Genomic DNA, 26,542 nt, shown 5'->3' with positions numbered 1-26,542 from the left:
TATTGGCGGGGCATGTACAACTTCGTCTGCAAGTACGTCCGCTCTTGTATCCCCTGACAACGACGCAAACCAGTCTCGCACCTCTCCACAGCACCTCTCCAGCCACTCCCATGCCCACTCCTCCCGTTTGACCGCGTGGGCATTGATTTATACGGGCCCCTTCCATGCACTGGTGCTGGAAACCGATGGATTGTCGTTGCCATAGATCATTTGACAAGGTATGCAGAAACCGCCGTCTTGCCTTCTTCAACAGCAAAAGACGTTGCCTCGTTTATTCTACACAACTTCATTCTTCGCCATGGCGCACCTCCTGAACTCCTGAGTGATCGGCGACGTGTATTCCTCTCGGACGTGCTGCTATCCCTCCTATCTGAATGCCAAATTATTCACCGCACTACTAGCGCTTATCACCCACAGACCAATGGCTTAACTGAATGATTTAACAGGGCCCTTGGTGACATATTGTTTATGTACGTTGCCTCAGACCACTGCAATTGGGATGTTGTACTTCCGTTTGTCACATACGCGTACAACACCGCCTGCCAAGCCACTACCGGATTCTCACCATTCTTTTTCCTTTATGGCCGCGAGCCCTCCAGCACGATTGATACAATTCTCCCGTATCACCCAGACCCTGCCGACTGTCAATCTGTGTCTGAACTCGCCCAGCACGCTGAGAGATGCCGACAACTTCCCCGATCTTTCACCTGTGATGAACAGTGTCGCCAAAAACTGCGCCATGACTCCAAGCCACCTCCGGACCCTTTTCCTATCGACTCCCTCGTGTGGCTTTGGGTGCCCCCAGTTGCTGCTGCCGGCCTTTCATCTAAGCTCCTTCCTAAGTACCACGGACCCTACCGCGTGGTTGCGCAAACCTCCCATGTCAATTATGTGGTCGAACCCGTTACGCCATCTTCCGATCTCTGTCGTCGCGGGCGAGAGACAGTCCACATTGACCGCCTCAAGGCATATTATGATCCTCTGACCTCTATCTAGGTCACCAGGATGGCTACCTCTCCATACCGGGGGTGATTGTGAGGAAGAAGATCGGCAAGCATGAGGGCCCATCGCCATCGGCTGATAAACACCGACAATTCGCTCTCTGGCTACGCCCTGCGCACTGCTGCTACGATCGTCGCTCTCGTGGAATCCTCAATAACCCCCCCCCCCCCCCCCCCAGTAACACTGCTAAGGTTTGCCGATTCAGTAAGGCGGTTGCATTTGGTGCATGGTTGGGAAACTTTTCACCGAATATGCGATACAAAGCACTCGCTGAAGGCAGGAAGATTAAACGTGAACGGGTGGACGCAAACTATAAACTGTTTGTCCTATCGTGATGCGCCTCCTGAGGCTGCTCTAAAAAAAAGAAGGGGCAACACGCGAAGGGGCGAAAGTACGAACAGGAAAAACAATGTAACAAAATGGAACAATAAAACTGCGTATCGAGAAGGCTGCGCTTAACAATGTTGTGCAGCATTCCTCAACGCACACGCTTGCACAAAGGGCCCGCAATGTGTCTTTCAAAAACTTCAGTTTCAATTTTTTTCTAACGATAAAGTTGGGGTGCTTACGCATGCGCCGAATAGACTTGATAGCATGCTGTAGGCCTCCACTATCTCTCCCTTTAGGTATTTTGGCGACCAAAACAAAACATTGGTCTGCTCCAGGGAGGTTTTAAAAGCGTTCTTTTTAAACCTCCTAGGTCGGCTCAAATAGAGCCGGACATTTGCACTGCGTGGTCAAATTCGCGGGCCCGCGCGCAGCGTAGCTGTGTCGCCGCTGCATTATGCTTCGTTAACAAGAACTTGTTGTTGGCCGAGTTGGTTAGTACATAACATCTTGATTTTGCGCTAAGCATTCCCACGTTAAACCTTCGACTGCCATCAAGACTTCGCCGAGGTGACGCTACCGTTCTATGTAGATTATGGCTGGGCGTCGCGTTTACCCATGCGTATGCATTCCGCATAGGGATTGCCGACACCACCGCCTGTGAACACTGCGGTGACGAAGAAACGACTCGAAATGTTCTGTGTGACTGTTCGGAGTATAGCACACAGAGACAATCTCTTTGCCAGGCTTTCAATAAGTTCGACGACCAGCCTCTATCAGAAGAAAGACTACTACGCCATCGTCCGGACATAATGTCACAGAAGAAGGCTTTACAAGCACTACTAGCCTCCTTGCGATCCACTGGCCTGTCAGAGCGCCTCTGAGCGGAATGCTCTCATTTGTGTGTGTAATTGTGATTGTTTTCTTTCCTCGTTATTTATTTTCTCTCTCTCGCTTTCAACCCCCTATTCCCCAAGCCCAGTGCAGGGTAGCATAACGGATACAAACTTCTGGTTAACCTCCCTGCCTTCTTCTGCTCTTTCTCTCTCTCTCTTGCGCTAAGAAAGACGAATACATGAGAGAAGGCAGGACAGGTCTTCTCTCATGTGTTCGTCTTCCTTAGCGCAAATTCAAGACGCTATGTTTCCTAATTATCGGCTGAAGTACGAACTTGCTGTTTTAACAAATTCCAGCCATCGCTGACAGTTCTGAGAATGGTCGACTGAAGAAACTGTTCGTAAAATGGTTCTAGTTCCGAGTTAATGGCCGAAAAGTCCGCCTTATTGTGTCTGATACGCTTTTTGAATGATTGTCTATTGTGCATAGGTACTGATAGGCGGAATCTAACGACTTTATGATCGCTCAGTTCGAATGGAAGTGAAACCGCCTAAATCAGTGCACGGTTTGAGACAGAAAAAAGGTCATGTATGTTAGAACCTCGAGTGGGCAAGGGAACAGTGTGAGTCAAATTGAGAAGATTGGTAATTAGGAGAAAATATTTGGAAGTTCTTCAGGCCGCTGATAATTTAATACAGTCAATGTCAGGAAAGTTAAAATCTCTGCATAATAGGCAATTGGCACTAAGGAACCGTTGAAGTGAGACCGAGAAGCAGGAATTTTGAGCAACAATGCTGTTCTGTGAAACAATATAATGCGAACAATTTTATGACTGCAGTTGATCGCAACGTGACGCGACATTAGATTGAATCGAATAAGTCTACCACCGTTCCGGCGCCCCTACACTGTAGTCCTATCGCAACTATAATTAATGTATGGGTTTATTAAGTTGAAAAAGTCATTAACTAGACGAGTAACAAGAGGACGGTTGCACAGGACATGCACAGGTCACCGCATGTCCTGTGCACTCCTTTTCTTGTTCCTCGTCCAGTTAAGCGGGGTCTAAACGGAATGAACTTAACCTACTCGCCCAACTTACTGTCTCCACAATTAAATTGAAGGTGTCATGCAGTAGCTCGAAGGTTTCGACGTCTGATGCTAAAGGGGCCCTGCAACACTTTTTGAGCAGGGTCAAAAAGCGCTGCCAATCGGTAGTCGAGGCTCCCGAGAACACGCGAGCCAAATATTATAGCGAAGCGAGCGGCCTGGAATTTACAATAAATTCTAAAAGTCAGCTGAAAATCGCTCCCTCTTCTCTCGACAAATGATGTATTAGTCCGCAAAATATGACGCGATTGTCGGCAGTTCCACCATTGGCTGATGTTATAATCACGATAACACCCTCATTATTACCTTCGTTGTTGATTTTGAGTTCAATAAGTAGATAATATGTATGTTTATATTGTGTTATGCCGTTAAAACACCAAACAAACATTAATATTAGCACTTCCGGTCTCACCGACAGCTCGTCTGCTCGTAGTTGCGTGGTTGCGTTTTCTTCACCATGCGCAGTGCCGAAATCGTGAATATTTCTGTGCTTTTGACCAACGCCGGTTGCCGTTGAGAGTGGCAGCCGTTCGAGTATTGCCTCGTCAGCTGGAAACGGCATCATCGGCACGTTCTCACGGCCGACCGAGGCAGCGGTGCAGCATTTCTACGATAACAATGCTGGCGCCGGCTAGTTTAGGATACCTGTGTTCGCTGTAAGACGAGAGTCCCGTTCGCTGTCTCTTCAGTATGTCATCGAGCCGTACCTCGGCGTATCCTCCCCGTAGTGTCACGTTCCCGAGAAACCGCGACACAGCAACCAAGGAGACTCGCATTTTCACGGTAGCTGCAGACAGCCGGGGGATGGGTCCGCGCCGGCCCGATGCCCCACGATCCTTTCTTCTAGTCTTTAGTTCTTTGTTGTCAGCCCGCACTCGCTGTGCGCCCGCATTCGAAGAGCAAACAGCATCGAAGTACCGCCACTGGGAGAAGGGTGCACGCAGCTTTGCCGTGTTGAATACGATTCAAGCGCGAGCAGCGCGACGAGGCAGTGTATCGGAGTGTGGGTCGAAACCCATCTCAGCTGTCATTTGTTCCAAACGCGCACGCAGGTTTGCGTCTATGGTTGGCAGAGCGATGAAAACACTACGGCAGTTCGAGGTGCACACCCAACATTACCAAACTGACTCGCAGTTTTCAAGCACGCGCGATACACGGTGCGATGAGCTTCGCTCGACGACGGCCACGCAAGCCGACCGGAAGTGGCGCCACAGACCACGTGGTTACGCCGAGACACCAGAGAGAAAAAAATGAAAAAAAAAAATGCCGCCGGCGCTGACGTAACTCTTCGGCGCCTCCTCGCGAATCCTCGCACCTCCGACCTCCCTCCCTTCACGCCCCGCGCAGCTTTCCGCGCGCTCGCGGCGTTGAGTTGAGGGAGAAAGCTGCGGAACGTAATCTCTATAATTTGGTAACACCGCTTAGACTTCAGGGATTCGAAAAATTTTTGCAGCATATGACTCGTGAAGAGTCATACGTCAATAATGAGACTACTCCAATATAACTAAGAAAGGTGTTGCAGGGCCCCTTTAACCACGATTCAGTAAAGACTACAATGTCGTTCTTGCTACCATGTAAAATTGCTTCCATGACGTCAATTTTTGGGTAAAGAAAAAAAAACTACGAACGTTAGAAAGCAAAACGAACACATAGTGATAATGGGACGCAGTTTTTATGCTAAGAGACTGGCCGTGCAAACACGGAACAACGACACTTGTCTCTTGTGTTCGTGTTTGCACGTCCAGTCTTTTAATATGAATATGTACGTCCCCGCGGTGGATCAGGGGCTACAGTGCTCGGCTGCTGACCCCAAGGTCGAGGGTTCGATCCCTGCCGTGGCGGTCGCATTCAGGTGCAGGCGAAAAGGTAGAAGCCCGTGTACGTGCGATGTTAGTGCACGTTAAAGAACACCAGATGGTCGAAATTACCGGAGCCCTCCACTACGGCGTGCCTCATAATGATATGGTGGTTTTAGCATGTAAAACTCCAGCTGTTGTTAGCACCGAAATGTGTACCAACCAGCTCAGCTTCCTGTGATTCTAAATATGTCATAGTAGGCGCGGAGAATGCATCGTAAGTGTGAAGGAAAGGAGGGCCTGTGGAGGGACGCGGTGATAGCTATCAATCAAGTTCGGTAAAAATAACATGTTCCCCAGCTCGTAATGGTACACCTTTTTCCTGGTATGCGCACGCGCGACGAATAATCTTCGCATACGGCAAAGAAATGTGTTGTGAAGTTTTCCGCTGCAAAAGAAAAGCGTAGAGTTGTCTTAAAAATACATCCGATATGCTCACGCCGCAATTAAAAAAATTGGTGCAGCACCCTCTGTGTTCCCCATTCTTTAAAATATATTCAGTTCGTTACTCCCGCTGCGCGCTTTATTCCTATGCAGGTTTATTAAAGCACCAAAATCTTTGTCCTACACCGAGAATGCCCGCTAGCAGAGTAATAATCTTTCACGACATCCACATGATTACGACGACTTCAAAATTATTTAACCCTTTTTTTAACTAATGCCGCTTTCTAAGCTAAGTGGTTACCACGAACAAAAACTAAAAAAAGAACCTGATCTCCAACGCTTGCACAGGTCTGCTCTTGTAGAGTGTGCATTCTATGATGCGAAACATTTCACTCTATCTAGTTGGTACAGTAAAGTCAATTTCATCACCGAATACCTTTGACTAACTGATCTTGACTGTGGCTCTACCGGTGAGTTCTAGCTAAACGTACCACGACTTTTCGTCTCAACTCTCGCGTGTTCACAGAATATAAAATCGCTGAGGAGTTCCGGTTCAACATATGCTCTCAGTTCTTTTTGCACACCCGCTCCATACATTCTCGCTTCCATGTTTTTTTTTTCTTTCTGTTCGGAAACAGTGGTGCTGGAGAAGTTCGAGGCCAGCGTCTACGACGCTTACGTTGTTCGTGGAAACTCGGCTGTGCTCCGTTGCCACCTGCCGCCGGTCGTCAAGGATTACGTCACGGTGACGTCCTGGGTACTGGATGATGGCGTCACTATCGGCACACTCGCCGAATCTGGTAAGTGAACGGTCTGCAAACTTTTACAAGTCACAATATTCAACGTGGCAAAAAAAAAATGGTACATTTGCTATTAAAACGTTAACTAAGCCTCGCTTAACGCATGTGGAACGTTCCTTTCTTTGGGTAGGATAGTTTCTGAGGACAATTGTTAAGTCGTCAACGAGAGTTGCGCAACACACGTGAGCGTGTCCTCCGGGTATCTTGTAGTCTCGTGAAAAAGGAGGTCGAGCTCCAATCGATCGCTCGCAGAGTGCATTAGAAACAAGGGGCGCAGGACACATGTTCTACTCCTGAATGAGGGTCATCGATCAACCCTCCTTCTCCCTCCTTTCCACTCCCTCTTATCTTCGCGACGTTTGTGTTCAGTCGATAACGACCAAGACCCTCCACGTGCGTGCCGCAGCGAGTTCACCATCGTACTCACGTGCTGCCCTTACCAAATCACCTCGAGTAGCGCCCTTTCAAAGCTGAATCGACACTGTAATTTCGAGGCTGTTGTTTCCTTTACGTGAAGTAGCCTATTACTACTTAATCAAAGCGTTTCTAAATACGTTTATAGCTACGGGTACTTGTGAGATATGTGCCTCGGCGCATGCCAGTAAATTTAATACGACCACGGTCAGTTTAGGACTGATCACTTTGTTTCGGTGGCTTCTCCTTCGTGTCACATTGGATTAAGTTTTTGCTTATCCTCGCAAGTCCTAGTAAGCGTCGTCATTACGCAGTAGATTAGTTCAAACATGTCATCGCACACACGGGTAATCAAATATGCAAGGCGTTCTACTTTAGACCTTGCGGGTTGTGTTTCTTTTTTTAAGTATGTTAAGTTGCGATTTGTGTGATTGTCTGATCACTGTATAAATCGAACATTCTACATACCAAATGAACTACCTAGGCTGGCCGTCAGTCATGCAACAAGCTCGTACTTCCCATAAAAGTGACAGGGTAAAAGAAAAGATCGATCCCCTTTCTCCCTCAATTGCTTTACTTGATAGACTTAGGGTGGCGAGTGTACGATGTTGAAAACGTCGGATCAAGCTCAAAAATACATTAGAATACAGACAACATAAAGAGCAAGGGCTCGAAGAACCTTTTAACTAATCATATCACACCCTCACGTCAGAAACTTGGCGTGTTCAATACGCTGCATCCTTGCATCAGCTCGATGGGGCCAAACGCATGTGAGGGCTGGTTTTCTGGTGATTACTATACATTTGACCTTGGGGCATATGTGCGCAGTCAACTGCTACAGAACCTCAGATGTAGTCACAGGCCACCCGGCGAGTTCACGTAGGGACGCCTTTAGTCACGGGTAGTTTAAGCCGGCCCCTCAATTTCAGTGAGCTTGTGCAATGCAAGCGAAGGAGCTTCTCAATTCCTGCAGCTCGGTTTGGTTCAACTGTCACTACAAACAGTTAATTAATTGAAAGTAGGATGATACACATTTTCGTGTCAATCCTACACAGTATTGCTTTCGTTTATTGTCACAACGCAGTCTCTAGAGTTCGACGTGTTTTGTTCTATTTTCCTTTATCTCCGTTACCGACCACCTCGGAGTTCGCAAAGTGTCACTTTAGGGTCTTCTTTCTTTCTAACTTACTTGCCGAGACGAGAAGTAAAATGCCGCACTTCCTGCCGATCTCCAGAACCAAGTCGGCTAAAAGAGTTGTCTCGACGCGAGCACTCTCGGATCACCTACCTTTTTTGTGTGTACTTTGTGCGTCCCACTCGCCGAAGAAAATCGGCCGTTCAACCTCGACTGGCGAGCACTTTCGCTCCTTCGGCGTCTCCTGGGCTAAACAACATTAGTGAATCGGCGAAGCGGTTGACTTCGTCGAGCCCGCACTCGTAGACGAACTGCGTTGTCTTCCGGGTCTGGAACTTGCGAGTGAGCGCGCTGTGGGACGCCGCTATTTCCTCTCATGTCGATCCCTTTGCTTCCGCTATCATTCTTTCTTTATTTCTTAATCTTCATTTCCCTTACTGCTAGGTTCACTTTTGAACTGCGCTGATTAAATTTTCCTCTGAACGAGCCCTAACACCGGTATCTGTGAGAAGGCACACTTGCCTAAGATTTAGTGAAGTTTTGAAGATTTCAACACGTGAGCTAATTCGCTAGTGATGACACGCAACCGGGGACACACTACTAAGAGAATGTGTGTGTGGGGGGGGGGGGGGGGGGTCGAATGTGTGTATACGGGCGTGCGGGCGTGCGTGCGAGCGCCCGGTAAATAAATTCATTGCTTCGCTTGTAGGGAAATATGAGGGACATGTATCATGCTGGGTAAAATTTTGTTCACTCTAAGGAGTAGAAATCACAGTTACAAAGGAACATTAGGAATCACTTTTCCCGTCGTGACTACCATCCCAAAAGCTGTTGGTGGGGAGATCACTGGGGATTTTGAAAAGAAGCTAGCCCTGTTTGCTTCTTTTTCGTCCGTCGTTTCCCGTGCGCGCTGCACTTTACGCGTGATTGTGAAAAGTTATGGAATAAGAAATATTTCAAAAGTTACAAAAGTTAAAGTGCGTCAAAAAATATTCAGGTCTTATTCTTCAAACTGTAATGCTCGTAGAAACCATCGTCACACGCAACTGGCAGAATCATGTCACGACAGTCCTTGAAGTGTCATTAATGAAAGATGCACGGTATACACTGCGCGTTTTGGAGGATAAGTTCTGCGTGAGCGAAGGATATGTTCATGTAATATTTCTAGTCGCACTGCCTCAACGCCTTCATCTCCAGACTGATGGCTCCACTATAATATTAACGAAAGATTTTCCCGGTGTTATTTTACAAAAGAACAGGAGATAACGTTCGTGTATCTCATTAAATCTGCACATTGCATTGCAGCTTTAATATCACAAGTTATATTTATTTGCAAAGTATCATTATGCTGTGAAGCCGCTGCCAAGAGAAAGAAGGCCGCGGCCTTATTAAGTTGCTTCTTACAGCTTTTGCTGCTCTTCCACTGTCTGTACCTCCTCAACGCAGAAGCAAATAATGTTAATTTGTTTCGGCAGATAGGCACCGTCACTTATAAAGTATTATTATACAGTATATGCTTATAAAATATGTAATGTTATGTAGCTGCAATGACTACATTTCCGACTGCTCATCCGCCCAACTCCTGTTACAGGTGTCCACAACCGCTACCTGATGCTCACAACGGGCGAGCTTCTCGTACGGGATGTGGATGGAAGCACCGAGGCCCACCACTCCTACCGATGCCAAGTGCACAACAAGCTCACAGGCGAAAGCCACCTCAGTACTAGCGCTGGCAAGATAGTTGTCACTGGTGAGTGTGTGTTTTTTGGTGGTGGTGTCTTCGTCGTCAGTCACTGCAGTAAAGGCAATACTGACTACTAAATGGCTAATTATCGACGCACCAAAGCGACAAGAAGTGCTACCTGTAGCGAAGCCTTTGAACATAGTAATGTGTTGCTCTCTCCAGCGCCTTCTAGTGGGTCGTCCTCTTTGGCTTCTGAAAGGACGCCGCTCGCGCAGAGAGTTCGTGCCTTGCCGTGACTGCCGCCACTACGCATTGTCGTTGAGTGCCGTCTATTAAACACCTTAAGATACCATACAACAGATTTTACAAAATTTCAGTAACAAGTCCTAATGCGCAGCGGAACAAAACGCCCGGAGAGCTTTCATTGAATGGGAATGTGTGAACTAACAGCTCGCTAAACTGCGCCCGGGGTAGTGTTGCTTTGTCGCATATCTCGCGCATGCAGTTACCGCCTCTTCAGAACAGTCTCTGTCTGCCTCAAACACTGTGTGCCGCCCGCACTCAACCTGTCGTTACGACACTGTTGTTACGACACTGCCACATAACGCCATCAAAAAGCTCTAGCAAAAGTTCGCGCTTGCCTCTCTCTTATATACAAGACGTGTACATCGAACAATGTCACTCGCTTGATGAATCCTTAGTAGAGTTTGAACCAATTTCTTTCACTTCTATAGCTGAAGCTTTTGCTGCCACACTTCTCTTGTAATGTTTTATCATCTACGGCGGCGTGTGGAGCCATGTCTAACGCGAACATCGAATGTGTAAGGTTTTTCCCGACTGCAAAACTCAGGCTTCTATCGCTGGTCCTCCGGGCAACGAGTCCGAGTTTTTGATGCTCCCGCGAAGGCTTCGTTTCCCGGAGCGTTTCCAGTTCTAGTTGTAATGCATCGTTTCCTTTCCAATCTAAGAGACGTCTCCTCCTAGTCCTGCTCTGGACATCTTGTTTGTGCTAACGTACGACAAGAGACGAAAACGGCAGCAACGTGAATCTGACAGACCAGTTGCCCGTTTCAAAATGAGGGTCCAACGAGAGGTCTCCTGGTTGCCAGAAAATGGCGCCGACACAGGAAAAAAAAAAGAGGGACCTTATGCCACCAGCAAATAAATAAATAAAAACCAGCAATTGTGTCAACGAAAAGCGTTACCAGTACTGCCCATTTTTCTGTAATATACTAATACTTTCGTTGCCCCTGAGCACGTACCCTTTATCAAAAGTTTTGTTTCGAAGCCGCAGAACTTTGTGTCTTGTTTCGTTGTGCGCGTAAAGACATACGTCCGGCTTTCTTACGTCTAGATTGAGTGTCTGTCTGGTTGTTTGTTTCCATTTGATAACCTCTCCTGTTTTTCTGCGCTAGACCCCTTCAAATCGACGTGTTGTCTATACGATTGCTGTTTTCCTGCATGTCCCCAACGCTTTCTGTTGCATTTATTTATTGTACGTTTGTCCTCGACGCTCTGTCTGCGGAAACATTTGCGGTGGAACTGTGCGAGGCGCTCAGTAGTGTTATGTTAAGTTGAAGTATGTTCCTAACTCTGCACGCGGGCTGCGTCGCTCACATTTCTGAACATTCCACTTTACTTGACGGTCGTTTTATGACATCCGATTCTATTGGTTGTTGTCGTGTGTTCGATGCATTGCAAATGATCGAAAAAAATATATTACGTATTCCAATGCACAGTAAACGGGTCCTCATGTCAAGCTCTTGTAAAAGAGATGACCGATTGTGCAGTTGTGCTTGGAAGATCTATCGGGTAATAAATTATATGGATGGACACTGGAGCAGCGCCTCTCTACCTTTCAAGGCAGCTGTTGCTGCTTTGACAAAGGCAAGTCTGCTTCTCGAAACGTAGGCTCCCTTGTTCCAGAACGTCTCATTTCTTTATTTAAGGCATTAAAAAGACAAACCCATATTTTCATCATAAAGATCACAAAAACCTCTTACGCTCTCGTGAGAAAGAATTTCATGCAAACAAGATGATAGACTAGAGCACCGCACGGGCCGGATTTTACGGCCCGGGCCCGGCCCGGGCCCGCTTTATGAAGCCCGAGCCCAGCCCGGACCCATGGTTCCAAGCGCGGGCCCGGCCCGGGCCCGGGCGTACATGACCGAACCCAGCCCGAGCCCGGCCCGTGGTTCCAAGCCCGGGCCCGGCCCGGGACCACGCGTACTTGACCGTACCCACCCCGAGCCCGGCCCGGGCCCGTCGTTCCAAGCCCGAGCCCAGCCCGTGCCCGGGCGTTCATTAGTAAACTAATCCAGGGCGCGCTTGTTCAAGACCAGACCCGACCCGGGCCCGCTAGAGGGTATTAGTTGTCGATGATGATTATTAATGATGCCGTGCGCTTTGTAGCGGGCGATCGGACGGAAAATCCGGTGTGTACATGCATCGAAATGTTGCTTTGCCTGCGGTGGTAGCTCAGCGGTTAATCTGTTTCGCTGTTAAGTCCTAGGACGCGGGTGCGATTCCCGCGGCCACGGCGGCCGCAATTTGATGGAGGCGAAATGCAAGAACACCCGTCTATATACTTATCTTTAGGTGCACATTAGAGAACTCAAGGTGGTCGAAATTAATCCGGTGCCACTACGGCGTGCCGCGTAATCATATCGTGGTTTTAGCACGTAATACCAAGGAATATAAATTAAAGGTACCGTATTATGTGTCAACCTAGAATAAATGACCGAAATCTTTATTCCTCCCATGGGAACAACCGTGATCTGGCCCAGTGTTAGTGCTGTTAATATATATATATATATATATATATATATATATATATATATATATATATATATATATATATATATATATATATATATATATATATATATATATATATATATATATATATATATATATATATATATATATATATACGTGATCTGGCGTGTTTATAAGGAAACCCACCACGATGTACTTGTTACTTTGACAAAGTCTGGTTCAGCAGACGAAACGTTAGTGAAAATATACAGTGCCAATCTATATCTATACTGGTGAAAAAAAATAGCGCTTCAACTGTATTTCTATTTTTATTGCTAAACTTTACTAAAAGCCAGCTCTTTGCACGTGTCACTTCAGCTTGGCACAGTATACCTTAGACCATGCAATGCATAACGTTCGCGTGTACTCGAAGGCCCGACTTACCGAGTCCGGCCCGGCCCGGCCCGCAGCCTCAAGCCCGGGCCCGTGCAGTGCTCTATGATAGACTATTAGAGATGACGGCGGGCTGTTGGTACGAGCGACAATCTTTGTACATTGTTCAGTGGAAGCACTGAGAAATTTATCTGTGAGCTCGCGTGTAGCATACTTGAGAGTGGAATAAAAAGGCGAGAAAAATATAGCTCAGTTATTGACTTGAATTTCAATTGATCTCCTGATATACAGACCGGTCAGCCTTTGAATAACTGCGAATATCTATTATAGCTCAAATTGCATAATCAGGATAATCATTATGTAAACGGCACTTATAACGTTTTTTTTTTTTTATTTTATCTTCGAAACCATTCCACTCTGCAGAGACGCTTTACTCTGAAGTAATAAATAGATAAATATATAAATAAATAAATAAGTACATAACCTTGCTGTTGTTTACGTTTCCGCTGGTATTTGTACCGTTAGGCCTTGTCGATACAAGGCGAACATTTACCACACATCCTTAGACTACGATTGAGGCAATCAGTAGCCATGAGAACAAAGTGAACTTTCGTTTTAAAGAAGCCCACTCAAATTTTTTGTATCCTTGTTAAAATCTTGCACTGATGTCGCCGCATCAAACCTGGATCCACGCAAGGCTCCGAATTGTGGCTGGTAGCTCTTGTCAGAATAACCAGCATTCGTCTTGATTTTTTTTAGATAGTGAATGTGCAACTGCGTAATATCACCTTTTTAGCATTAAAGAGATGAAAGATCCTTGACCAGGCGGCGTCGCTGGAGACAACGTGTATACAAGTGGCCTTTCGTTCTTCAAGGCAGGCTCTAGCAACAACCCCTGCTCAAAGATCTCACATCTACTCAAGCCGCCACCTCCTCCTGAGCATCTGCCCCGTTTCTATTTAGCATTAAATAATTTATTTCGTCCTTACATCAATCTGTATCACTTCATAATTTTTCATTTCGACTGCGGGAACAAACAACACGTGGTCCCTCATCTGATCTGCTTGAAGGACGCATAGCGTTACTTCCGAACACACTTGATAAACTTTCGGGCATAGATAGAAAACAAGACCAGTGGCATTTCTCGAACGAGTTGGAAGTATATAGGACAGAATGAATGCATTTAGCGAGACAGAGACAGCGCCGCATGAACTTTGAAGTAATGCCTGAGATGAGAACGACACACATTGTCATCTCAAGGATGAAGGAGGAGGAGAGAGAGAGAGATAAACATTTTAATGAAGCTCGAGGAATAGTACACGCGGGCCTTCGGTTAACCTCAGCTGTGTGAGTGAGCCGCGACAACGGAGCACAGGCGACATTCTTTCGCACCGCAGATCACGAAACCCTCGAGAGACGGCGCAGGCATTTGCCCTATGAAAATGACGCGCTTGCGAGGATTGTGCAGTCGTTTAATTAATGAGCGTTTTAAATAGGCACGGCAGGGCACACTTTTAAGGACGCGTTACGCCGACTCGGCCGTAGAAATTATGAAGAGCTTTTTTTCGGGTACGTTTTTGTAGCATCACGGCCACGTGCGTCTCAGAACAATGGCGTCGGGAGTGCGAAGAGGACACGCTAAGCTCCAATGGCGAAACATCAGCCGGGAACAATAGCGCGCTCTTCACTGCGGAACTTTGTATGAAGAACGCTCAGCCTGTCTCTATTTGAATTGGAGTAGGTTTGAAGCCCCATGCGGAGAAAAACGTCTCATCATTGTCTGGATGGCCGGAGAAGTGCGCAAGTTTGCTTTGGTCGTTCTCGAAGCGGGGGCTGGGCTATTCTATTCCAGAGTTTAATGTTGACTTTCACTGTGTTATCGTCACTCTGACGGGTGTATCACGTCCGTGCGACTTATGTCACTCGCCACCTGAATGTAAATTTAGCCTCATCAATAAGGGGTGGTATTGAAGGTACTGACTCAGGCAGAGAACGAGAGAGAGAGAGAAGCGCAGCGTTGTGAATTCTGTCCGGCGCATATACCTTCCAAAGCTTAAGAGCAATTCTAAGGGATGGGAAACAAGCGAAAGAAAGCAGAACGGAACGCGTGCCTGCTTTCCGTTCCCGACATTGGTTCCTTTGCGGAGGAATTGAGGTTCATTTAGATTCCACGCATGAACCATCCTGATCACCTGTGTTAGCAACGTCGCTTCTGTGAGCGTGTACTTGCTCGCGTAGGCACGTGCGGCTAGAACATTAGGTTGCCGTGCTCTGTAGGTTGGAATAGCAGCAGTAATTCTTAAAGGGGTCATGAACCACCCTTCGCGCTTGGTGAGAAAACACACCCTGCGGATAGCAGACACTGCTACGAACAGCTCAGCCAAATCTTGCAGTCGTGCGCGGATAAGAGAGTTTAGAAACGGAGCGCGAAGTTGCCATTTTCTCAGGCGCCCTCTTTTCATACGAAGGCATCTGCTCACTCTCTTTGGAAATGCCGACGCCTGCTGTTTGACGTCGAACAGCAGATAGCGTGCTATTGGCCAATAGCCGACATAAATCAAGAGCGGAGTTTAGATCAGATGCGCTTCTTGCCACGGGGTGCCGCGACGTGGCGGCGCCAGCTACATAGTCCGCTAACATTAAACAGTAGCCCCACTAGAGCGATACGAACTACAGCGGGAGAGAACGATCGCGTTTCATCACGCGCACTGACGTAACTTCTTTTCCCCGTGCCATCCCTCCCTGCGTAGCCTCCAGCGCGGTCGTCGGGACGAGAAAAGAGAGAAAGCGCTTGAAGCGCCCTACAAATCCCTGTAACTCCGCTCATTCTTGGAGTATTCGATACATTTTTGCGGCAATCTATTCGTGAAGCAATAAGCTCCGATGCTGAGATCATGCGATGAATACTCGGAAAAGTGTTCAGGAAAGCGACTAAATATTCGAGTGATCGACGGTTGAAGTTCATCAACGAGTGTCTGTTTCCTGTTGGAACATTCCTGTGTAACTGTGACACCTTCCTTCCCTTCATTTCTCTCTTCCCAGAGCCCCACAGCCAGCTTCCTTCCCGCATGGCTGAATACCGCAGCGAGCTTGAAGTGGAACAGGGGGAGCGTGTCGTACTGCCCTGTTTGGCGCAAGGACACCCGCCTCCCAGACATCACTGGTTCCGTGTCGTCGGTGGCGTTGTGAGGGAGAGCACTATCTTACACGGCTCATCGCCGGGCGGCGTCGAAGGCGTCATACCGGTGAAGGCTTCCGACAGGGTGTCCCTGCTGCCGGGTGGCACGCTGCTGTTGCGCGCCGCTCGCATCCTCGACAGCGGGAAGTACTTGTGTGTGGCGAACAACTCGGCTGGCGAAGACAGAGCTTACACCGACCTGTTGGTCACGGGTAAGGAGTCTATTTACTATGCCCAGTTTTGCCACCTACTGCTAGACTTTCGCGACTTGTTTTTGTGCGTGTTTTTGGCACGGCGATGCTCCTCTCCCGCCAGATCACGTTGTTCTCGTGCATTACAAACTAATCTTCGTTTCTTTGAGTATATTAGCGTTAACAATTTTAGCGTAGCCGACTAAAAAGTCGCCGTTAAGAAGAGATGACCAACTTTCACCGATGAGTCAATGTCACCCAAAAGTACCATTTTTCATGTAGGGGCGTATTCTAATTGATATAAACTGGCTTTTAGAAGAACTGACATTTGGGCAAGTTTAATTGGTTGTGCATTTTGATATGGGCAGCGCGAAAGCGGATGCTAGATACAAATACTAATACACTTCTCTCTTGTGTCCTTGTTTTCGCGCTGCACATTTCAAAGTGGAATTTAGAAGCAATATTTATCTCTGCATTAAAAAGACTAACAGTGTCCAAGCTAAATGCGGGGGGAGAACTTGTAATGATGAGGTATGCATAAAAATATCGTATAAAACTATATAATCAAGGCGAAATGTACACTACAACATTATCACTTTTGGGGGAAAAAGTATTGTATAATGCTTTTGCGAAGCCTAACGTAATAACTCGCGTAATACCAGAACTAGCTAACGTTAAATAAGCGTTGGCTATTATCGGATAATTTTGGCTATACGTTTTCATAACAATGTAATACAGTGACAGATGTGTAAAATCATGCCTCTTCGACACTACATTACGGAAATTCACCATATTCCCTTATTGTATATTTTTATTCGTTTGTTCTCTATCCCAGTGCCATTGTCCGCACACATCGACCCGCCCGTGCAAGTGGTGGACGTAGGCAGGAGCGCGAACATGAGTTGCCGCGTGGTCGGGCACCCCGTACACGGCGTGCTGTGGACGCACAATGGCCATCCCGTGTCGGGTTCGACCGCGTCTTACGGTGGAAGACAGAGCGGCAAGCTGGCGTCTAGTGGGTCATCGTCGAGGATAACAATGCTGTCTCGAGACTTGATCCACATATCGGTCGTAGAGCGTCAGGACCACGGCATGTACCAGTGCCTCGTCTACAACGACAGGGACTCGGCGCAGGGATCGGCGCAACTCGTCATTGGAGGTACTGAATTCTTTACATATTTCTGTTAAGTGGCGTATTTCATAGCTCTAGCAGCTAGCGACATTATTGGTACATTCGAATGGTCGTTTTTGAGCGCTCCAGAGCGCTCTGGCGACGCGCGTCACCTTCGGCTGGTCGAAATCGAGCGCTCTGAGTACGTTCGTCTGGTTCTTTCAGAGCACCCCGCTCCGACTCGGAGCGCTCTGAGGCGCTCTCACTTTGACCGCGCAGCGAGACCGGTAACTGATCACGCGACTCCCGAGCCTCGCTTGTCTGCAACAGAACACGCGGTAACGCGTTCCTTCTTCCGGCCTCCGATTGCTTTGGCGAGCGGCTGTACGTTCGGCAAAAACAGGAATAATCAGGCTCGGATGAAGAGCGGGCTCCGCGTTGTTGCAATCTGAGTCAGAGTGCGGCGGCACCCAGCCTAAGGTATACCATACGTTTTTCACAGAGTACACCGAGATTCGCCTCCAGCCAAACGTGAGTTGGGTGTTGGCTCAAATGTTACAAAACCCCAATAAAAAAACCAAAAACTGATATAAAGATAAGGCAGTGGTTCAACTTAAGAGTCATATAGGGTATATACAATATCGGAGCATAATTTTTTAGTTAAGATAATGTCCAAATAAGTGTGAAGATAACCAAAATTAATTGAGTGAGTTCACTGAAACAGCCGGCTGTATTCTTGTGAACAGCTGATATCGCTGCGGCACCACTGGAACAAATCTCAACCACGCGCTTCTTTCAGCGCGGCCTCCGTGATCAGCTTCGGCAGTGCGCCGTCACGCTGCCGGAGTACATTGCCGAGGCCACGAAGAAAGAAGCACAGCTCAACTGGGCGTGTGGGCCTAAACAGAGTTCCTTGAAATAGCAGTGGGTATGTGCCATAAAGATCGCCCATATCCACTACAGAACGGTCTCCTTTTGCTCTAAAAATCTATCCAAGTGGACTAAATAATTACCAAACGCTAGGGACTAGCGCCATAAAGACACTCATATGGAACATTAAGGTCGCCCAGAGTTTTTTTTTGTCAAAGAGATCGATCTTACTCTTAGTAACTCTACTAAGCAAAAATAAAATAGCTATCAGATTTTTATACCTCTAACGGCGAGACCTCTGTGAAGCAGGTGCCGTATACCAGTAACGATGCTATATGATTTTATTCCTTACATACTGGCCACCGCCGTTGACAAACCAATCCTCCTAATATAAGGCGGAACGCCAATGGGGCCGCGGTCTAAGCGTGCAAACAACAAAACCGAGAATAGACTCGTTACATTATTCATGGTATATCATACTGCACCGCTTGACCAGGCTTGCACGCGGCAATTTTGTCGATGCATCTCCATAGCAACGAAAATGGCACGAATGGTTCTCTTGTTATCTCATTGAGATAACACACAAACCATGTTGCTTGAGGCTCTTCATTTTTATTCAAGAAACTGACGTGGAAAAGTTAGGGCTGTGAAACCATAGCAACCTGAACAAATTTTTTTAAGCCGACTGGACTGCCTCGGTAATGAGGTTGACAAGAAACTAGATTGGTTTGGCACAGTACTTATAAAAAGAACTTTAAAAAACGAGCTATAAAAGTTCGACGGCCAGGTTGTTCACAATAAGTTTAAATATTACGGCGTCTTCGGTCGCGGAACCTCAGATAAGCTTGGCATTAATATAGCGCGCTTTGACGATATCTTGAACTTAGCTGCCGAGCTGTAAGACTCGTCACGACTGAAGTACATCATCCCGACGTGTTGGCTGTCTGAAATCCAAATGGATGTTGAAAAGCATTCGTGAACTACCTATATTTTGGTTCACGATTGATGGAAAATAATTATTTAAATGCAGCGTGCATATTTCAAGCATGGGCTAGCTTATCTGACGCAATGACATTGTTGCAACCCGTGATACTTTGAAAATTTGTGCAATGCCAATTTAGTGCCTCTTCAATTGTTCAATGAACTGACGTCGAACTTTGTTGTACAGCAAACCATAAAAGTGGCGAGAAGACACTGGAAACTCGATTAGTGCTAAGTAGAGCACTACACGGACCTGATTTTTCGGTTCAGGGCTTTGCTTGCAGCAGCCGCTCTGCAGGCCAGGTCAATCAGACTCAGCTGATTTTTGAGGTTCTCGCTGGCCAGCGGCTCTTCCCATCGCTAAAGGGTTCACACGCATAGCACGACAACCATTATTCCGGGCGTGGCCTCCGCGATTCTGTCTTTGAACTGCGTGCACTCGATTGCTTTGACACAACTGGACGTATCCGAGCTTCACGAAACTAATCCTTAGAATAACAGAGACCTGAGCTAGTTGGTAAGAATTCATTCTAAAAAATTGGCCGCGTATCTGCGTGCTTCGCTGCAAATGTCGTCTAAAGACGATAGAAGAGGCGCTGTGTGAGATATGGACGCCATCTGGCAATACGTCGGCAAACATGAGTGCTGTGTTGCGGGCTGGTAGTCCCGGCGCAGCGGCAGGCGAAGACCGGCGGTGACCAACGCGACCGGTGGGGACGCCGGCCAGCCCGAACACGCTGTTTGGCGCGATGCGCCGAAGCAGAAGAAACGTCCGCACTCAACAACTACTCTCCACACACTCTTTTCTTTACACGTCGCCTGTAACACAGGAATGCCAGAGCGGCGCCCCATGGCATTCGTACAGTGCAATACAGAACCCAAACCGAACACACAACAATGAGCTCGTGCAAAGACAAGTTTCAGCGCAGTCGCATTTTCAGCGCACCTTAAGAAACTAGGGTTGTAACATTGTAGGGCGAGTAGGGCCAGAAGGACCGTCACGACGAAAACCTGCCTCCTTAGTCGTATTCGCCTGGAACGTTGGTGTGGCTTCGCGTTCCCTCCTCCGCTCCTGGAATTTCCACAAAGCTACTGCCTAAGTACGAAGGCCCCTACCGCGTCTGGCGCTGAGCCGTGCCCCCGCGACGGGAGGCAGAAAATAGCGCCCCCTTTTCATTTCTTTCACGAATCACTCTCTCTCTCTCTCTACCGCGTCTTACGTCAAGCATCCCCAGTTAACTATATGATTGAGCCTGTTCAAACATCTACGGACCGCCGTCGTCGCGGCCGCGAGACTGTTCACGTCGATCGACTGAAGCCGCATTATGACCGACCAGTTGTACCTGTTCCTTAGGTCGCCAGGATGGCTCCTTTTCCGCGGGGGAGTGATTTGTAACATGGTAGGGCGCAGACAAGAACGCCTGCGAAAGAAGAAGACGAAGACGGTTGTTGGCGCTCGCGCTTGCTCGGCTTGGACCGCTGATCGCTTCAGCTGTGGCAATCTTTTAATAAACGCGTTACTGTCTCAACGTTAAATGCATACCATCAAGGTCTTTAAAGTTGCGTATCTATGTATTTTCTATTAAAGGAACACACCACCTAATACTTACCTAATGATGTTATGCCTCAGATATGCGTAATATTTACTCTTTGATCGACAACGTTCACAAGTATGAAGAGCCGTACCAGTTCAAGATGGGTGGTCGGTAAGCAAGTGGTTCAACTTTGACCGGTTGGCTGAATCGGGTGACGTGCCGACAAACAGAAAGACAGAAAGACAGACCAAAATTTCTGCGTTTAAGTTCCCCAAGAAAGACTATCGTCTTTAAAAGAAAGGGCTTGCAAACACGGACACAAGAAAGAAGCATTAACCAGAGAAGAAGCATGCATTGACCAGAGATTAGTGGAATATAAGAAATCGCTAACCTGAGGCTCACCTTCTAATCTATCTTTAAGTTGCCGAGAGTGTAAGTGCACGCCAAAATTCGATGAATGCGCAGTGTTGTACCGGCATAGAAATGAAGAAACGAGCCTGATCATTGAGGCATGGCATATCGAGAATAGCGGCAGCGCATGCTTGAGCAACCGTCGATTAACTTGCATAAAGGTGAAATCAAATGTATTAACAGTTATCTTCCACGTAGACCCCCACGCGTGCCAGATTGATAGGTTCGCCTATCGCATGGGCATGCGCAGATAAGTTTTCGTGCCTTCTTTCTTTTCCGCTGTCGTGCGTCTCTTCAGTTGTTAGTCGGCGTTTGTGGTGTCCTGACTTCTTTCTTGTGTCCATGTTTGCACGCCCCGTATTTTTAGAATTAAACTAAACCCGCACGCTCTTTGGCTGCGCTTGTGCGTCCGTTTTGAGCGAGCCTAGCATTTGATCAAAACATGCAGCTCCTGCCACTAGTCCTCAGTCACAGCCGTAATATGTTCATTGGCACAGCCCAATATGTGTAGTTTTCAGTTGGTAAAACGTATTTGTTCATACTGTGACGATGGAACGCGCTTATTAACACGATGAGCAATGCAGAGGTGTAGCTCAGCGAAGAAGAACAAACCGCGCCGTTCGCGAGCCGGTGCAGCTTCGTTCTCCTCTTGTCGAATCTTCGCTAGCGCATTTCAATACAAAATCCTTCACTTGGCATTTTGCAGTCATAACGTAGTTCAGCGCAAAAACCAGGCAACAGACGAGTAAGAGGACAAGGACACAGCGCATTCTTCCAACTAAAGTTTATTGGATTGGAACGCATGTATATATACACGCAGGGAAAGCAAGAAAAGATAAAAGAAAGAAAACAGGAAGTAAAAACCGAAAGGTGAAAAGAAGAAAAGTGCCGATAAGTCACACACGTGTGCCAACACCGCCCCCCTTCCCATGACTCGCCAAAAACAAAAGCTCTTTGTCAGAAAGATGCAAGGAAGGCATGCTTACGCATGCGTCCCCAGACCGTTCAATTTCCTCAGCTTCCATAATTTCCCTCACCCTTTGGTCCCGACTGCGTGCAAGGACCGCATTGTTTTCAAAGAGGGGCCTACACTCACAATCCCGCACGTGGATGCCGAGATGCCCCGATACTGTCGTTTGGACGCTGTAGTAGTGCTCACGGAGCCTCTCGTTCAGGCAACGTCCCGTCTGACCCACGTACTTTCTACCACACGTCAGAGGGATGGCGTACACAACGCCTTGAACGCATGGAACGAACTTTCGCTTATGGTCTGTGATGCAGCCTCTTTTTTCTTTCACCTGTTTCGTCTGTTGCCTGGTTTTTGCGCTGAACTACGTTATGACTGACTCGTTCCAACTCGCCCAACAAGCAAAGTGGCATTTTGCATGAATGACTTCGCTCTAATTACATTATTAGCCTTATAATTCAGTGAGTTCTCTAGCAGGACGTAATCAGCAGTCTTTGCAGGATGTGCTTTTTTTGTTTTGTTTTTTCTTCAGATTCATACTACCTTTCATTGAATTTCTTTATGGGTATACTAAAGGGAAATATTCAATGAGTTTGAAGTGGATTCGGCAATCATTTGTAGCCGCGTTTGCAGACGGTCACTTGAAACACGTTTATTGCTCAGAAAAGTAAAACAAAGCGGCCGTCGTAAGTTTAAGAGCAGTTGACAAAAAAAAAAGAAAGAAAAGGAGTACAAGGGGCAAGACGAACAGGTGCCATTTGTAAACTTATTTTACTGGCAGATACTGAAACCGAAATTGGTTTTGGCACCGGTTCCACCCTTCCTGTCCATATCTTATCACTATTCTTAATTTCTCACTATTCTATCACTATTCTATCACTATTCTTAACTAGCTTAATTTCCAACCAACGAATCCAGTAGCACTAAAAGTTTTCATCTCAAACAGCGCTCCTGAACTCCTGAATGTAACTAACTGGTCTTGAAGGTGTTTTTTTGTGCTCGCGCCGTTCCTCAAATCGTAAAGTTACGGGAGGACACTTTTACTAAACAACTTACGATATTTTTATCGTTTTCGCTTTTCTTTTTGCTCAAGGACAAATAAGTAGTAATTATCAAGAAAGAAAGAAAGAAAGAACATTACAAACACTGTCCAAAATGCATACCACGATGGGGGCCGACGAAAGTTAGAGGTGTACGATCCCAATGCGTTTTTCTGTTCGCTTACACTGTGCTTTCTGCACTAGTAGCCAACCAGAATACTAACTCGGTTAATCTCCCTTCAATCTCTTGTTCTATTTCTTGGTATCTGTCTCTTGTGGCTGAAGCAAGCTGAAGCTGTACTGCAACAGAATCAATCAAGCCACCCTTAGTAATTGTCCCTCTTTGTTCTCTGTTTAATTACTACCTCTTTAATGATTTTCCTGGCGATCAAACAAGCTAGTAACAAAAAAAGCCGGCAGATCCCACGCATTGTGGGAATCGATGTAATGCGAAGCAGCCAGCAAAGAGCATACATCGTCTTATATGTCATTGAGGAAAATGCGTGTCATGGTTTTCATGTTAACTCCTATTATTTATGTTCGTCACACAGTAACGTCGCGCAATACCAACTTCGGGGTCGATCAAGCTACAGAAACGGTCGCCAGCGCCCCATGAGCGTGGCACGCAAGTCATGCTGTACATGACATACGTGTCATGACTTTCACGTTAACTCGTGTTATTTATTTTCCTCACACGGTCACGTCGCAAGATACCAATTTTGGTGTATATCAAGCTAGCAAAACGGCCGCCAGCACCCCATGATCGTGGCACGTAAGTCATGCTGTACATGACATGCGTGTCATTATTTTCATGTTAACTCGTGTTATTATGTTCGTCACACAGTCACGTCGCGCAATACCAATTTCGGGGCAGAGCAAGCTAGCGAAATGGCCGCCAGCGCTCCATGAGCGTGGCACGTAAGTCATGCTGTACATGACATGCGTGTCATGATTTTCATGTTAACTCGTGTTATTTATGTTCGTTACACAGTCACGTCACAAGATACCAATTTTGGTGTATATAAATCTATCGAAACCGCCGCCAGCGCCCCATGAGCGTAGCAGGTAAGTCATGCTGTACATGACATGCGTGTCATGATTTTCATGTTAACTCGTGTTATATGTGTTCGTTACACAGTCACGTCACGCAATACCAATTTCGGGGTAGGTCAAGCTAGCGAAACCGCCGCCAGCGCCCCATGAGCGTGGCACGTCAGTCATGCTGTACATGACATGCATGTCATGATTTTCATGTTAACTCGTGTTTTTATGTTCGAAACACAGTCACGTCGCGCAATACCAATTTCGGGGTAGATCAAGCTAGCGAAAGTGCCGCCAGCGCTCCATGAGCGTGGCACGTAAGTCATGCTGTACATGACATGCGTGTCATGATTTTCATGTTAACTCGAGTTTTTATGTTCGTCACACAGTCACGTCACAAGATACCAATTTTGGTGTATATAAATCTATCGAAACCGCCGCCAGCGCCCCATGAGCGTAGCAGGTAAGTCATGCTGTACATGACATGCGTGTCATGATTTTCATGTTAACTCGTGTTATATGTGTTCGTTACACAGTCACGTCACGCAATACCAATTTCGGGGTAGGTCAAGCTAGCGAAACCGCCGCCAGCGCCCCATGAGCGTGGCACGTCAGTCATGCTGTACATGACATGCATGTCATGATTTTCATGTTAACTCGTGTTTTTATGTTCGTCACACAGTCACGTCGCGCAATACCAATTTCGGGGTAGATCAAGCTAGCGAAAGTGCCGCCAGCGCTCCATGAGCGTGGCACGTAAGTCATGCTGTACATGACATGCGTGTCATGATTTTCATGTTAACTCGAGTTTTTATGTTCGTCACACAGTCACGTCACAAGATACCAATTTTGGTGTATATCAAGCTAGCGAAACTGCCGCCAGCGCTCCATGAGCGTGGCACGTCAGTCATGCTGTACATGACATGCGTGTCATGATTTTCATGTTAACTCGAGTTTTTGTGTTCGTCATACAGTCACGTCGCGCAATACCAATTTCGGGGTAGATCAAGCTAGCGAAACTGTCGCCAGCGCCCCATGAGCGTGCCACGCAAGTCATGCTGTACATGACATGCGTGTCATGATTTTCATGTTATCTCGTGTTATTTATGTTCGTTACACGTTCACGTCGCAAGATACCAATTTTGGTGTATATAAAACCAAGCGACCAGGAGAGCACAAAGTCGTAGGCGGCTAGATAGATAGATAGATAGATAGATAGATAGATAGATAGATAGATAGATAGATAGATAGATAGATAGATAGATAGATAGATAGATAGATAGATAGATAGATAGATAGATAGATAGATAGATAGATAGATAGATAGATAGATAGATAGATAGATAGATACGCTCAAAGTCGCAGAAGTTCGCTAAGAAATGCTTCGCATTTAAAACAGCTGTTTAATCTTAGCTCTGTCTAAACAGTCTCTGATATCAAGTGGGCTTTCAGCCTTTGCAATTTCTATTTTTTAGTTCTCCCACGTGCCTTCAATATCTTTTCTTTTCTTTATTGCTTTTTGTCTGGCGACGTCCGTCATTACACGAAATGGCTATGCACTTAAGCTCGCCCTTGTTAACTTCTTTGAAGCATGTGTCTCGGAACGATGTTATTTTTGGTTTCACGGTGCATTAAATAAGGCAGCCTTGAGCTTTTCCCCAAACTACGTTAGCTCATATTACTGGAACGTTTCGAAAAACAACTTCCATAAGCGGGTCACTTCTCCGGCTAATTATTCTTAGCTTTTCGCTCGAAATTTCTCGTCGCAAACTTTTTTGCGAAGCAGCTGCGTCTCCCAGCCCACGTGTGCACGGCTTGCAGCCCACGTGGGCCATACGTAGAATGCGCAAGCTATGTGGTTCGGCGTTTAAATGTCAGCGTCTGTTATCTATCTATCTATATCTATCTATCTATCTATCTATCTATCTATCTATCTATCTATCTATCTATCTATCTATCTATCTATCTATCTATCTGTCTGTCTGTCTGTCTGTCTGTCTGTCTGTCTGTCTGTCTGTCCTGGTACGAGGTCCTTCGTCCTGGTATGAGATCGGATCCTCATTCCGCACCAGGGCGAACTTTTCGTCAGGTGGGAAGCTTTATACCTGGGGAATCCGCATTAGTCAGGACCGGGTTGATTGGCGGAACATGGGAGAGGCCTTTGCCCTGCAGTGGGCGTAGACAGGCTGATGATGATGATGATGACTGTCTCCAAATTGAGAGGATGAAGAAAGGAGCGTGAAGTTTCCGTGCTCCAAACCAACGCCTCCTTTAGAGGCGTTGTCCAAACATGCGCTCTAGATGTTACTAGAGAGTATATTTTTGCTGCGCCATCTCCAAGCTAATCAGTCATGCCTCCAACGCGCTTCCGCATACGTCAAAGACAACTTCAGTGTCAGTCATTTTCGCCTTCTACGACACGCTCTCTTAGAAGGATTCAATGCGTGCAGTCCTCTCATATAAAGATAGTGTTTGTCCTTAGTATACGTAGTCAGCATCAGACGCCCTCCTGGCGCAATCT

The 26,542-nt window shown here is 46.8% G+C and overlaps 1 protein-coding gene across 1 annotated transcript in view; it reads left to right on the top strand.

Annotated features, from left to right (window-relative positions):
• LOC119383228 (Down syndrome cell adhesion molecule-like protein Dscam2) overlaps positions 1-26,542 on the top strand; it is a gene marked incomplete at its 5' end in the record, with an annotated part of 106,383 nt that overhangs the window by 27,737 nt on the left and 52,104 nt on the right. Inside the window, 4 exons of the mRNA XM_037651270.2 lie at positions 6,152-6,313; positions 9,454-9,612; positions 15,739-16,086; positions 16,901-17,224. Of these exons, the coding sequence (XP_037507198.2) occupies positions 6,152-6,313; positions 9,454-9,612; positions 15,739-16,086; positions 16,901-17,224 (993 nt within the window). The remainder of the gene's footprint in view (positions 1-6,151; positions 6,314-9,453; positions 9,613-15,738; positions 16,087-16,900; positions 17,225-26,542) is intronic.

The sequence above is a fragment of the Rhipicephalus sanguineus genome, chromosome 2 (assembly GCF_013339695.2).
Source record: "Rhipicephalus sanguineus isolate Rsan-2018 chromosome 2, BIME_Rsan_1.4, whole genome shotgun sequence".
NCBI lineage: Eukaryota > Metazoa > Arthropoda > Arachnida > Ixodida > Ixodidae > Rhipicephalus > Rhipicephalus sanguineus.
The sequence above is the reverse complement of the archived record's forward strand: the minus strand, read 5'-3'. Positions and strand labels throughout refer to the sequence as shown.